This window comes from Arachis hypogaea, chromosome 18 (assembly GCF_003086295.3).
Source record: "Arachis hypogaea cultivar Tifrunner chromosome 18, arahy.Tifrunner.gnm2.J5K5, whole genome shotgun sequence".
Lineage (NCBI taxonomy): Eukaryota > Viridiplantae > Streptophyta > Magnoliopsida > Fabales > Fabaceae > Arachis > Arachis hypogaea.
The window spans coordinates 1,393,461-1,408,702 of record NC_092053.1 but is presented as its reverse complement, the minus strand read 5'-3'; the positions used below and the strand labels follow the sequence as shown (position 1 = coordinate 1,408,702).

Sequence of the window (15,242 nt, the reverse complement as noted above, 5' to 3'; positions counted from 1 at the left end):
AAATTTTCTTGTAGCTTTGTATAGGGAGACCAAGACATACATAGAGAACAGATCATTTTAAAACTCAAACATGGAGAGTGTCGTGTGATGTTGGAAGAATTTGTTTTGTATGATTTGTTTTGTTTGGATGGATGGTTTATGGGAAGAATTGGTCAAATGCTAGCAAGAATGGCCAATTGGCCAAGACCCCAAGGCAGAAAAGTTTTAATTTTATAGTAATAATTTAATTTTGATGTACTATTAGTGTAAAATAATTTTATACGTGCATTTAATTACGTAATATTATATCAACCAAAATTTATTTTTTACATTAATCGCATATATAATCATTTAAAAAAATAAATGTAATTGTACGACTGTATAATATTTTATACTGTTAAAATTAAACTCTTCTTAGAAATTATGATTCCAAAGAAGATACTTCAGCTTAGAGGAATCTATGAATGATTAAGCAATGAGTTTGACTAAGCTAAGACTAAGGACTTAGGATTTTTAATATGTAATATTTTTTTGAATAATTTTGCATGTATATCATTTATCTTGGTTTAAACTTTAAACTTTCAACTTTAAAATGAATTAGTGTTGATATGATTTTTTTTTTTAATTCCAGTTAAGATATCTTATATTTATACATTTTTCATCCGTTCATAATATTTGTGAATTTTTTTTATTTAGTTACTAATTCAGTAGAAATAGAACATTTTTTTTATCAGAAACAACCAACTATTAATATAAAAATATGGAATGGTCTGATGGTTTGATTTGTAATCAAATTAAATTTATATTTATAATCAAACTTGATTTTTTATTTTTTTTAATAAAAAATTGTGCAGTCGTTCGGCTGTTTAATATGTTGATCGTTTCTTCAAAATCTCCAACCTACTTGCATGTAATTAATTTGTTAGCAGTCCATCCATATCTGTTTTATTTATTATTGTTTGATATTAAAGTTGTTTAGCTACCTCATCATGTACCAAATAACAATTATACATAATATGAAACCAAATGACACATTTGCATGTCCTTTTTGCAAGTTTAATATACAATAACAATAGTGAACTATCACATTAGAACAAATAGAAATGTACACTAGCTTGGAATAAGGTACATTAATATTTTAACAACTATATGCACCATTTTTATGTATATTATTTTTTAATTTTATATTTTTTTATTAAAAATAATTGATAAAATTAAATGATAAATATTTATTATTTATACCAGAGAAAAATAAATAAGTTTATTTTGACCTTAGAGAGTAGAGGATGAGCAGTTGCTCCTTAATAATTTGCATGCATATTATTCAAAGGGATCGGATGAAAGAGCTGCATCATTGTCTTTATTTTAGAAAGAGATGTTATTTGAAATTTAAACAAGTAGAAGTAAAGTGTTTATTCACTTTATTGACATCCAACACGTATAATAACAATTAAAAATAAAAATCCAAATTTTAAACTAAAAATAAGACTTGTTATTTGATTCCAGGTATACGTAAAATATACAATACTCAAATAATAATACATTTCTTTAATTTCAAGTAAAACCTAAAAATTTGCCAATGAGTTATGATACGTTACCTGTATCCTCGGTCGCCCGGAATACTCGGCACACAAATATCCGAGGCTGACGTCACGTTAAACAAGCTCGGAACAAATGCAGATAAGCTCGGTCTCACCTATTCAAATAAAAAGACACGTGCATCATAAAGCTCGGTCCCGTATCAGCCGTCCGAAAATCTCGGCACGTGATCAGGACCGAAACAGCATCACTCAACTGTAAAATAGGAAACGTGCTCAGCAGATTTATAGCACCATAACAGAATATCTTAACTAATCTATAAACTAGGACTCACCCACTAACGGGTAGAAACCAACTTCTATAAAACCTAGCTAATACACTTGGCTAGGCCTCAGGTTCCACTATCAGTCTTCATATTTACTTATTCACTCTCACTTAATTACTCTCTCTCTCTCTTTTCTGAGACTATTACTAACTTGAGCGTCGGAGTATCTTTTGCAGGTATTCCCGCCGCGGTGTTTGTCCATCGGCCGACGTGAAGCTCTTCCTCTCCGTCGACGACTCACTCGGAAGTGCTTAAGCTCGGCCTACCCAGTACAGGACGAATCACTTGGCGCCCACCGTGGGGCCGGGAGTACATCTAACCCCACTGTTTCCTTTGTTTAGTCTTTTACCTTATTTTGCAGGATCCCCGATCCTCGGACATGGCTGACAAGGAAAATCCACAACTTTCACAGGATGACCTCCTGGCTCAGATCGCTGAGCTTCAGGCGGAGGTACGAAGGATAGCCGAGTTCTCAACACAAAATAATGGAGAGAACTCCAAAGGCTCAGCTCAAAGTACGGCGGACCCTTTAAACATCGTCCCGCCAAAGGAAAAGCTCACCCTCGACAACCCCTTCTCCGAGGAGATCACAAATTACCAGATGCCAAAAAACTTCACGCTGCCCACCGCGCTGGAGCCGTACAAGGGGTTCGGCGACCCCCGAGCCCATGTAAAGAAGTTCCAATCGATGATGTTCTTCAACGGCCCGAACAATGAGCCCGTCCTCTGTCGAGCATTTCCCACTTACCTAGATGGTGCGGCGTTACTCTGGTTTTCTAAACTTTCTGCAGGTTCGATCTCCTCCTTTGAAGACCTCGCCAGATCATTTATTGATTACTTCGCTGCATCAAGAATATATGTACATGGCTCGGACTTTCTCGGCACCATCAAACAAGGTCAGCACGAGAGTCTGAAAGACTACATGACCAGATTCGCGGACGCCACTATGGAGATCCAAGACTTGGACCCGGCCGTCCACCTACATGCTCTCAAGGCCGGCCTCAGACCAGGCAAATTTCGGGAAACCATTGCCATAACAAAACCAAAGACGTTAGAGGAATTCCGAGAAAGGGCGGCTGGGCAAATGGAGATCGAAGAACTCCGAGAAGCCCAGAAATCAGACAAACAGCCACATCGGAGAGATGAGGAAAGGACTTTCAGATCGCCAGGTAACAGGGACACAAAGAAACCTCCTAAGCCCGCGTCAAAGTACAACACATACACCAGATTTAACACTAGAAGAGAGAACATCATCAGAGAGATCCTCAACGCCAGAATCATAAAACCACCAGCCCGAGCAGGGAACTACCAGGATCAACGATTCGTGGACAAGACAAAACATTGTGCCTTCCACCGAAAGTTCGGTCATACCACAGATGACTGCATCGTTGCGAAAGACCTCCTGGAAAGACTAGCACGCCAAGGTCTCCTGGACAAATACATTGAGACCCGGAAGGGCAGAGGAGGAAACTCGGACAGGGCAGAGCATAAGCAAGCGACAGTTGACGACAAAAAAGAGAGGACGACTCCTGATCCGCCAAGAGGAGTCATCAACCACATATCAGGAGGATTCGCAGGCGGAGGAGAAACAAGCTCGGCCAGGAAGCGGAGCTATAGAGCAATGCTGGCAATCGAAGGAACCATACAACCAAAGAAGGGCAAAGAACCAGACGTCACAATATCCTTCAACCAAACAGACTTCAAATCGGCAAGCCCTAACCTCGACGACCCCGTGGTAATTTCCATCCAGGTCGGAGAGCTGTTGGTAAGAAAAACATTGTTAGATCCAGGTAGTAGTGCTGACGTTTTATTTTACTCTACTTTTACAAAAATGAAATTATCAGAGAAATTGATACAACCCTCCTCTGGAGAGCTAATTGGGTTCTCCGGAGAGAGAGTCCCCATCATGGGGCATATATGGCTAAAGACCACAATGGGAGAGATCCCTATGTCAAAATCAATTGATATTCAATATCTAATAGTAAACTGTTACAGCCCTTATAATATTATACTTGGGAGACCCGCACTGAACATATTCAGGGCAGTGGTGTCCACATTACACCTGTGTGTCAAGTTTCCAGTGCAGGAAAACAAGATCGCTACGGTGTACGCCGACCATCAAGAAGCTCGGCAGTGTTACAACGCTGGTCTAAAACCAGTCCAAACAGAACAGGAAGCTCGGCCCCAGGTTCAAGCAATCCACACTACGGCCAACTCAGCAACACTAGCCGATCTAGACCCAAGGGAAGACCTCGGCGAAAGACCTCGGCCAATGGACGATCTTCAACAAATAACACTAACAGCAGATGACAAACAATGTACATATGTGGGAGAGGCATTAGAAGGAGCAGACCGAGCAAGACTCATTCACATACTGCGTCAGAACGCCGACCTTTTTGCATGGACACCAGATGACATGCCCGGAATCAACCCAGAAGTCATCTGCCACAAGCTAGCAATCGACAAAACAATCCTACCAGTTGCACAAAAGAAAAGGAACCTCGGAGAAGAGAAAAAACAAGCAGCACTCGAAGAAACCCAGAAGCTCCTCAATTCAGGTTTCATCAGAGAGATTCGCTTCACCACATGGTTGTCCAACGTGGTAATGGTAAGGAAGAGCTCAGGTAAATGGCGCATGTGCGTCGACTTTACAAATTTAAATAAAGCTTGCCCTAAAGATGCATATCCACTGCCTTGCATTGATAAATTAGTTGATAACGCCTCTGGTTATAAAGCTTTGAGTTTTATGGATGCATACTCTGGCTATAACCAGATTCTAATGCACCCAGAAGACCAAAGCAAAACAGCTTTTATAACAGAACACGGGAATTTTTGTTACAAGGTAATGCCCTTTGGCCTAAAGAATGCAGGTGCGACATATCAAAGGCTAATGGACAAAGTGTTCCAACAACAGATAGGCCGCAATATGGAGGTATACGTAGATGACATGGTAGCAAAAACACCTATGCAGAGGTCACACTGTGACGACCTAGTAGAAATCTTCAGACAACTCCGAGCATATAACATGAGACTCAATCCAGACAAATGTGCGTTCGGAGTACAAGGGGGGAAGTTCCTGGGATTCATGTTAACATCTCGAGGCATCGAGGCCAACCCAGAAAAGTGCAGGGCCGTGCTGAACATGGCAAGCCCAAAAACGGTAAAGGAAGTCCAGCAACTTGCAGGACGAATAGCTGCCCTGTCACGTTTCCTACCTGCAGTGGCAAACCGATCTTATCACTTTTTCCAGACATTCTCTAAAGGCAGGAAGTTCAACTGGACAGACGAATGCGAAAATGCTTTTACCGAACTTAAACAACACTTAACATCACCACCAATCCTCCAAAGACCAGAAACAGGTAACCCACTGTATTTATACCTATCAGTATCTAACCATGCTATAAGCTCGGTTTTAGTAACAGAAACAGGAAGAAAGCAAAGCCCAATATACTTCATCAGTAGGGTGCTACAACCAACAGAAACAAGGTACCCGAAGATAGAACAACTGGCGCTAGCACTAATCACCACAGCAAGAAGACTGCGGCACTATTTTCAGAGCCACACAATCATAGTGCGAACAGACCAACCGCTGAGGCAGATACTAACCAGACCCGAGCTCGCCGGCAGATTGATAAAGTGGTCGGTCGAGCTCTCCGAGTTCAACATCCAATACGAATCAAGGAAAACACTGAAGTCACAGGTGCTAGCCGACTTTATATCGGAGATGACTAAAGACACACATAATACAGAGGTTAGGTGGAGCATGCACGTAGACGGAGCGTCAAACAAAGAAGGCAGTGGGGCAGGGATACTACTAAAAGAAGGAGACAAAGTGGTGGCCGAACAGTCACTACAGTTCCGCTTCAACGCAAGCAACAATCAGGCAGAATATGAAGCCCTACTCGCTGGGCTAAAGCTCGCCCTACAACTACAAGTACCCCGAATAACAGCCTACTGCGACTCTTCCTTGGTGGTACATCAAATAAAGGGCGAATTTCAGGTAAAAGATCCTTTGTTAGAGAAATATTGGCTCATAACAAAGGATCTAATTTCAAAATTTAAAGAATTTAATATTATCCATGTAAACCGAGAACAAAATACCAGGGCCGATGTATTATCTAAGTTAGCCACAACACGGCAAGCCGAAAACACATCGGCACTGTCCCAACTAACACTTGACAAACCCAGTTTTGAGCAAGAAACAATTTTGAGTATTACACAGGTCCCAGATTGGCGAACACCTTTTATCGATTACATTAATACAGGCACCATTCCAAAAGGTGAGCCAAACTTGCCGCTCTTCAGAAGAAGAGCAAGCTTCTATACAACGCTCGGAAACGCCTTATATAGGCGCGGACATTCACAACCACTGCTCAAGTGCATCAGCAAAGAGGAAGCCGAGGAGGTTATGGCTGAAACGCATGAAGGAGTCTGTGGCAAGCATATCGGCGGCCGAGCATTAGCAGCAAAGATCTTGCGAACAGGATACTATTGGCCGACGATAAAATGGGACTGCATCACAAAAGTCAAAGCATGTGATAATTGTCAAAAGCATGCCACCCTCTCAGAGACCCCAGCCGAAGAGCTCCATACCATAGAGGTAAGCTGGCCTTTCGATAGGTGGGGATTGGATATCCTCGGACCCTTTCCGAAAGCGCCAGGCCAGGTAAAGTTCCTCTTAGTGTCAATTGATTATTTCTCCAAGTGGATAGAAGCACAACCACTAGCACACATAACAGCAGAAAAGGTGCGATCCTTTATATGGAAAAATATCATATGCAGATACGGTATCCCACGAGAGATAATCTCGGATAACGGGAGACAATTTACAGATCATAAGCTCGCCACCTTTCTGACAAATTTTAACATCAAACATCACTTCAGCTCAGTAGAGCACCCGCAAACTAACGGACAAGTTGAAGCAGCTAACAGAATTATTTTGCAGGGATTAAAGAAAAAACTCGGCGAAGCTAAAGGGGAGTGGGCCGACCTCATTCCAGAAATCCTATGGAGTTACAACACCAGCATCCAATCTGCCACAGGGGAAACCCCCTTCAAACTGGTATATGGTGCAGAAGCGCTCATTCCAGTAGAGGTCAGCGTCCCAACGTTAAGGACAGAGCTCTATAACCAACCAAACAATCAACAAGCTCGGTCAGCTGAGCTGGACCTCGTAGAAGAAGACAGAAACATCTCCGCCATAAAGCAGCGAGCCAGAAAACGATACCTAGAGCAAAGACACCACAAAAGAATAGTCCACAGGTCTTTCAACAATGGAGACCTTGTACTCAGACGAACAGAGGATGCACGGAAACCACCAGCACATGGCAAATTAGCGGCAAATTGGGAAGGTCCCTTCCGAGTTCTCCAAAACCTCGGAAAGGGGGCTTACAAACTAGAAACCCTTAGAGGAGAACAACTCCCAGGAACATGGAATGTCTCCTCTTTAAGAGAATATCAGTCATGACATAGCCTGTATAATAGCGAATGATGGTACTCTTTTTTCCCCCCGAAGGTTTTTTCCCAAAACGCAAGGGTTTTACTCGGAAAGGGTTTTAATGAGGCCAGACGCAACAAATCATTGTACCCACACAACTTAATGTGCAACCAAAACAGTTCTCATTTTGACAGTTAGCATACATTTCGATTAACACTTCAAAATTATCCGAGCATAATCCTCGGAACCCTACCATCACGATCCGAGCTTATTCCTCGGAAAACTTTCACCACAAAAACAAGTCAACGTTTTTTTTTTCCAATGAACAAACTAATCCGAGCTTCATCCTCGGAGGTTTACAAGCACATGCCGAGCATAAATACTCGGACAAGTACTAACATTTATCACGATGGTTTCTACCATACATTCCAACAAATAAAAGTTTCAAAGAAATCCGAGCTTCATACTCGGAAAGCAACATACGCATGCCGAGCATACTGCTCGGAAGAAGTACAAACGAACAATATCATCAAATCGCTTAAACAAATCCTAACGTGCTTCTATACAAGTTCTACACTAGAACATCTACTCTCATTTCCAAACAAGTTCACTTAAACAGAATGGGTTCGGCCATCTTCGATTTATATATACACGACTACTTCTAACACACAATCGTAAGTTTATCCAAAAATATCAAATTTCATAAGTCATCATCAAGCCGAGCTGTATGCTCGGAAAACAAAAAGTGTCACAACCAAGATTATATACTTGGTACCCAAAACATTTCCACCAAATATTCATAAACAAAGTTCAAGATAGACAGCCACAAAGTTCAAAAGAGGCTACACATATACAAAATAAACAAATACTAAAGGCCTAGTCTGCCTTATCGCCAATACTAGACTCCCCGCTACCATCTGAAGCAGCAGCACCATCACCCACAAGCTGCCCGTTCACAACCACTTTAGTTGCATCAAGCATATCCGCATCTGATCCAGGAAACAGCACCCGCACTTGAGAAACAGCGCACTCGAAGCCTTGTGCATACGACTCATAAACCTCAGTCTGCAAATCCTTCACCCTTGACCCCAAGCAATCATTGTCATCCTTAACAGTCTTCACCTCCTCTGCACAAGAAAGATGAAGACGCTTTTCATCAGCAAGCTCGGACTCTTTCAACTTCAGCGAGGAGGACAGTTCCATAATAGTCTTATCCTTTTTTTCCAAAGCCGAGGACAGCTCGGCAACATCCACAGCAGACTTGTGCTCTCTCTCAAAAACTAACTCTTGAGCACGACCAACAGCTACCATACGTGCACCAATGACCTAACACCAAAACAAAGAACATCAACAAAATATAACAAATGCACACTAAGACAAAATACAACCCTCACCTGCATAAAACGGCTCACTCCCACATGACCAACATCCTCGATCATCTTCATATCATCTGGGAAGCAACACAGCTCATCAGCCATGACAGAAAAAGGGTACAGTTTTCCCCACAACGAGCGACAATGAACATCTTCCGAATAGCCATGCAGTCTTTTTTGAGACTCATAGGCAGACTTCACTCGCTGAAGCTCCACAGAAGACTCCCCTTCCTTCAGGAAAGTCCCGGCAATCTTTTCTTTCGCGAAACCCCTCTTTCGTTTAGACTTAAGAGCAGCCTCGGACTGAATCACGAGGTCTCTATCAGCATTGGTAGCCGAGCTCCCCTTCTCAGCCTTCTTCCGCTGATTGAAGAATGACTTCAACCCAGCAGTAGTAATCGTAGGCACCTTTTCACCTGCACCAAAAAGCCAACAAGGTAAGAACAGACAAGGACAAAAACGACAAACTAATCAAAAAACAACTAATTTACCTAGATATCTCAGAACCGCCTCTCTATCAGAATCCCATTTTAACAATTCGGACACAGATAGCAAACCCTTCGGACCCAACTCTTCAAACAGAAACTCCATCACAAGTTGATCATCAACCGACCTATCATCCACGTCTAACGCTTGCACGGGCTCGGAACACCAAGATAAAGGGAACTTCTCAACAAGAAACTCATTTAGATAAAAAGGAAACTCCTCAGGTACACTCCTCACTTTAACATACATAGTTTTAAAGTCCTTAAAAGAAGACTTATAAAGGCCAAAAATAGTGCGACGGGGGAACTACTCAGATTAATCCAGAGACCTCGGTTAACCCCTTTAGCTTGAAACAAGGAGAAGAACAACCGAAGAGAGGGCGGCTGCTCAAGGAATTCCATCAACACCTCAAAAGCCCTAACAAACCCCCAGGAGTTTGGGTGAAGTTGACTCGGAGCACAATTCAACCAATAAAGAACACCACATTCAAAGTCAGTAAAAGGAACCCTAACCCCCAATTCAGTAAAAAGGCAGCTGTACATATAAAAGTAAGCCCAATCATCACGAGAATGAAAAACCCAGTCATCAACACCACAGGGAAGTATCTCTATCATTATATCACTACCACTCCTAACCCAAACATTCGAACCCAGCATATCAACAGACTCTTTATCGCTAAACTGAGACACATACTCCTTAACCCTAGAATCAACCCAACCATATAAACCCCCCTCACCTTCATTAGACACTGTACCTTCCATAAGAACAGGGAGCAGAAAATGAAAACTAAGAGAAGTAGGGAGAGGCAGCAAGAAAATGAATCAACACTCACCTTTCTTACTCATCTTCTCCGAAAAACGCAGAAGCACCAAACACAAACGAAAAATATTAGGGAAGGGGAGCACGTTTATTACATAATGAAAGGCAGTTACATATGAAACGTCTCCCTATGATCTACACCCTTAGAAAGCCCACGATCAATACTCAGCAAATCAAACGGTCAGGGGCTCCTCGAAACTTACAAATGCAATCAAATCAATCATTCATTACCGCACGAAGAACAACGCAGGCAATAAATGCTACAAACCATTTCAAAACACCAATGCGCCAAAACTAAGACAAGCTCGGGGGCTGAGAGGAGCACACATAAAAGCGACCGAGGATTTGGCCATCCGAAGTATACAAAGCTCGCCTTAGTCTTGTCCAAACCAAGGCAAGCTTGGGGGCTATGATACGTTACCTGTATCCTCGGTCGCCCGGAATACTCGGCACACAAATATCCGAGGCTGACGTCACGTTAAACAAGCTCGGAACAAATGCAGATAAGCTCGGTCTCACCTATTCAAATAAAAAGACACGTGCATCATAAAGCTCGGTCCCGTATCAGCCGTCCGAAAATCTCGGCACGTGATCAGGACCGAAACAGCATCACTCAACTGTAAAATAGGAAACGTGCTCAGCAGATTTATAGCACCATAACAGAATATCTTAACTAATCTATAAACTAGGACTCACCCACTAACGGGTAGAAACCAACTTCTATAAAACCTAGCTAATACACTTGGCTAGGCCTCAGGTTCCACTATCATTCTTCATATTTACTTATTCACTCTCACTTAATTACTCTCTCTCTCTCTTTTCTGAGACTATTACTAACTTGAGCGTCGGAGTATCTTTTGCAGGTATTCCCGCCGCGGTGTTTGTCCATCGGCCGACGTGAAGCTCTTCCTCTCCGTCGACGACTCACTCGGAAGTGCTTAAGCTCGGCCTACCCAGTACAGGACGAATCAAGTTATAACTCAAATAACATAATCTTCTTATATAAGTTGGTTTTTTTGCGACTAAAACCCCAAAGTGGTTCCTGAGATTGGGCGAGTTACCCATAATCGTCCTTGACTTTCAAAATTTCCTAACAGTATCCCTCACATCCAACTCCGGAACCATAGTTGTCCTGCGACCCTTTCTGGCGCACAGTCAGCAAACGGAGTAATGATCTGACACCTCCCATGCCATGCTGGAGCCAGCAACGGCTAACTAACGTGGCAAATCTTAATTTTCTACCCAATGTGGTCATGGTCTTATTAAAACCCTAAAAGCTAAGAATGATTATTATATGTAGTATCTCTTCTTCCCTTCTCCTTCGTCCCATAATTATGGTCCACTATTGTGATTTAATGGAGATTCCATTGATGCTCTAAAGCGATGTTTGGAGGTGAAAGGCAAGCCAATGGGAGCTCGATACGGTCAACAAGCAATGGATACAGGGCAAAGACCCAAAATCGTAGCAGGGCTACGCGTGTACCAGAATGGTGTGGTTGCGGCTGCCGACCTGTGCTTTGATGGTCTGGGATAAATTCCAACCCAAATAAGCCCTTTTTTGGGTGCCCAAATTATAATATTAGCTGTAATTGTTGGTTTTTTCTGATTTTTCATTCGTTCCCCAACTTCTAATTTAGTTATTGAAACATTCGTTGATTGTAGACAATTTGTAAAAGATGGTGTGGTTTGTTTGTTTGGGCAGATGTTGGGCAAGAGGCTGTACCTGCTGTTGCAGAAAGTGTTAACTACAATGATGACCAGAAGATGACAGTAGGTTGGAGGCTGGAAAAACTAGAATCTGATGTTAGGAGTCAAAAGTTTATGATCAAATTATTGTTTCTAGTTGTTTCTGTAATACTGTTGTTCTTACTAGTGGTATTTTACAAACTTTGAACTCAATGTTGAGTAATGATGCGATTGAGATCGTATGTGTAATATTTGCATGAATGAAAAAAAGTTGCTCAACATCTAACTGTGTTAGCCAACCTTTTGGAGATACTAACTGTTTTTGTACTACTAAAGGTAATCTGGATATATAGCAATAGCAAAATATATTAATCATTTTAAATCAACAAAGTCATGAGTCATAAGTTTTGACTGTCTTACAAAGCCATAAACAAGGTGCTGCTAACAAAATAAACATAACCATATGTCTGGTAACAAAGTAGTCATAAACACAAAGTGAACCTAACCGAACAAGCATGTTATACAAAATTACTTGCAAATTGTCTTATACAAAATAACTCCCAACACAACAAGCATGTTATACAAAAGTCTTCAATTTTTTTTCTAGGTGCCTTGAATCCCGGTGTGGGAATGAACTTGACGATACTGCCAAGTCTTGCAGCTGTTCCGGAGCTAGCACCTTGCATGGGATTAATTGGTGCATGGGTAGAAGTTGGCGAGTTAGATGATTTGCTCTTTCGTGGCAGCTTATCCGGTCTTGACTTAGTGATGGTACATACTTCAGCAGCCTACAAGAATTATAGTATATCAGAAGATGCGCTTATAATTACATAACACTAAACAGTTTACAAGTTGTCATTAGATGAAAAGTAAATTGATTACCTGCTGTGATTCCTCTGATTCAGAGTAAATTGGTTGAGAAAGCTCAACTTCAACTGGTTGGACATTAGTGTTTGTTGAGTCAGCTGGAGCATCTTTACCAACAAAGTTGTCATCAGCAGTATTCGGATCAGGTTCAGCATTGGGGTCAGGTTTAGCAACATTTGGGCCATGTTCAACAACATTAGCTTCAGCTCCACCTGTATTTTTAGCAGCAGCAACATCTGCTAATTTCTTCTCTTTACAACCCCTCTTTATATGGCCTTTCTCTCCACAGTAGCTGCATGTGAATGGTGCAAGCTGCCTCTTTAGGTTTGTGTTGTCCTTGGTGGAAGTGGGTTTGGATTTCTTGTGGCCACCTTTAGCTTCATCTGTGTCCATCCGCCTTTTTTGTTGTAACTTACCTGGCCCCTTTTAATCTTTGGAGGTTGGGGCTTAAGAGATTCTGAAACCTCCCAGAAGGTCTGCCCAGGAATTGGATTGATATGATGCTGATACGTCTCCCTATAGGATTCCATAGTAACTAGTTTATGGTAAAAATTTTCTGGATTTTTGTTCACTCTAGCTAGTGCAGCACAGGCATACACACAGGGTATTCCTACATTCAAAATAGCAATGAATCAAGTTAGTACTTAGTGTATGGTAGTAATGTATGAATAAATGTTACTTTCCACATAATAAAATCAACCTGTCAGCATCCAAAATTGACACGTGCAAAGGTGCTTTCCTAGATCAACAACATGGTTGGTTGGGTAACTATGTACCTCAAATTTTTCATAACCAGTATCACCTGTCCATATTGGGTGCTAATGTTTTGACTCTTTTCTCACTTTCTCCAAACGACTGTGAATTACAGGCGGCAACTTACCCACATGATTAGCTAATTTAACCTTGTTCTTCGCTATTGTTCTCATGACAAACATTCTCACACCTTCAAGTAAAGTAATGATTGGCTTGGCCCTGGCCTCTTTAATTTTTGAGTTGAATACCTCACACGCATTATTACATATGCTATCCAATTTAGGCCTGTGACTGAATTGACTCCTGGTCCAATGTTCTCCTCCCACTGTGATAGATATGCCCATGCATCCTGGTTGATGCGCTTGATCTTGTCCATATTGTCTCTGAACTCTTGATACGTGGTGACTCGTGCATACTCCCACAACAAAGATCTTAGTTGTAAATCCTTCCATTGTTTGTTAAAATTCCTCCACAAGTACCAAACACAAAAGCAGTGATGAACCTGTGGCATCATCTCTTCCATTGCCGACAACAAATCCTGGGTACAAAACCATATACCATATCAGCATAATAGTCCTTAACACTCATTCACGCTCACCATAATAGTCCCTGACTTTTGATAATTTACACATAATAGTCCCTGATTTTGATAAACGATACTCATATAGGTCCATCATATCTGTCGTTCCTTATCCTAAGTATTAAAATTCAACATAGACATGAATAACAATTCATACATTTCCCTAATGAATAAACAGCATAGATGTTCAACACATGGAAGAGATAACAATGCATACAATTTTCAGCTCTACTCATGAATAACAATGCACCTTTTTCTTACATACTCATGAATAAAAAAATACCTTCTGCATGTCAGATATAAAGCACCACCCATGTTGCCTATAGTCTCCAAGGTCTTGGTGTAGCAACTCAAGAAACCACTTCCAATTCTCCTTGTTTTCTACGCCAACAATTACCCACGCTATGATGTAGATACGGTGATTAGCATCTTGCCCCACTGCCGACAGAATTTTTTCACCAAATTGAGTTTTCAGGAAAGCACTGTCCAGCCCAACCAATGGTCGGCATCCGGATTTGAAACCATTCTTGCATCCATTCAAGCACACATACATTTTCTCAAACACTGGATCAGATTGAGGTTGGTGAGTGCAACAAATTTCAACTGTTGATCCAGGATTAGTCTTAAGAAGTGTAAGACCATAATTTCGCAGCATTTTGTATTGTTCCTTTTCATCCCCGAACACCACATTTCTTGCATCAAAGAGGGCCCTTGATATTGAGTTCTTGTTCAAAGACAAGTCAAACCTTGACTTGAAATAAGTGGCAGCATCACAATGCTTGAAATTTGGGTACTTCCTAACCTTCTTGACTAGTTTGCTCGCCACCCAATTTCTGTTAGCTGCCCTGTTCTTATCCTCCCTTGGGCATGTATGATCATTAACGAAGGTCTTTATTTGCCAACAAGTATCTTCATGATTCCTTGATGCATACACCACCCGTGGACATCCTTTCACTTTACAAGTAGCCCTCATCCTCACATTGTCATTCTTCTTGAACCTAATCTGTCTACCCTCTTAGATTGTGAACTCCCCAACAGCCTCCTTAAAGTCCCATTTTGTGTTGAATTTCATGCCAACTTCAAGTTGCAATTCTCCAAACCTTATACCTTCTCTAAACACAGGACAAACATCTTCGGACTCCTCATCTATCCCCTTATCCTCTGAATTCGGGGGAATCTTCATTTCTTTAGAATGCCATGAATTTGCCCCGTCTGAGTCAGCCCCTGAATCATATGCATTATATGCATCATCCCCTGTTCCTCCCACAAAGCATAGGTCCACATCCCCATCTGAGACCTCCTCAACAAATGCGTCATCCTCAACAGTAACTTGCTTTTTATCCTTAGCAAACGCAGCAGCAGGAGCATGTTTAAATCTGATGTCTTTTTTAACAGTCT

The 15,242-nt window shown here is 41.5% G+C and overlaps 2 protein-coding genes across 2 annotated transcripts; one reads left to right on the top strand and one right to left on the bottom strand.

Moving 5' to 3' along the window:
• Nucleotides 1-2,222: 2,222 nt before the first annotated feature.
• Nucleotides 2,223-7,310, top strand: LOC112772575 (uncharacterized). The gene is made up of 2 exons (XM_029295225.1): nucleotides 2,223-4,451; nucleotides 4,617-7,310. Exons 1-2 carry the CDS (start codon nucleotides 2,223-2,225, stop codon nucleotides 7,308-7,310), a joined length of 4,923 nt encoding a protein of 1,640 aa, XP_029151058.1.
• Nucleotides 7,311-13,448: 6,138 nt separating this feature from the next.
• Nucleotides 13,449-14,817, bottom strand: LOC140181699 (uncharacterized). The gene is made up of 3 exons (XM_072225995.1): nucleotides 14,128-14,817; nucleotides 14,002-14,007; nucleotides 13,449-13,802 (listed from the first exon to the last, which is right to left on the bottom strand). The coding sequence occupies exons 1-3, from the start codon at nucleotides 14,815-14,817 to the stop codon at nucleotides 13,449-13,451; spliced, it is 1,050 nt and encodes a 349-aa protein (XP_072082096.1).
• Nucleotides 14,818-15,242: the final 425 nt, after the last annotated feature.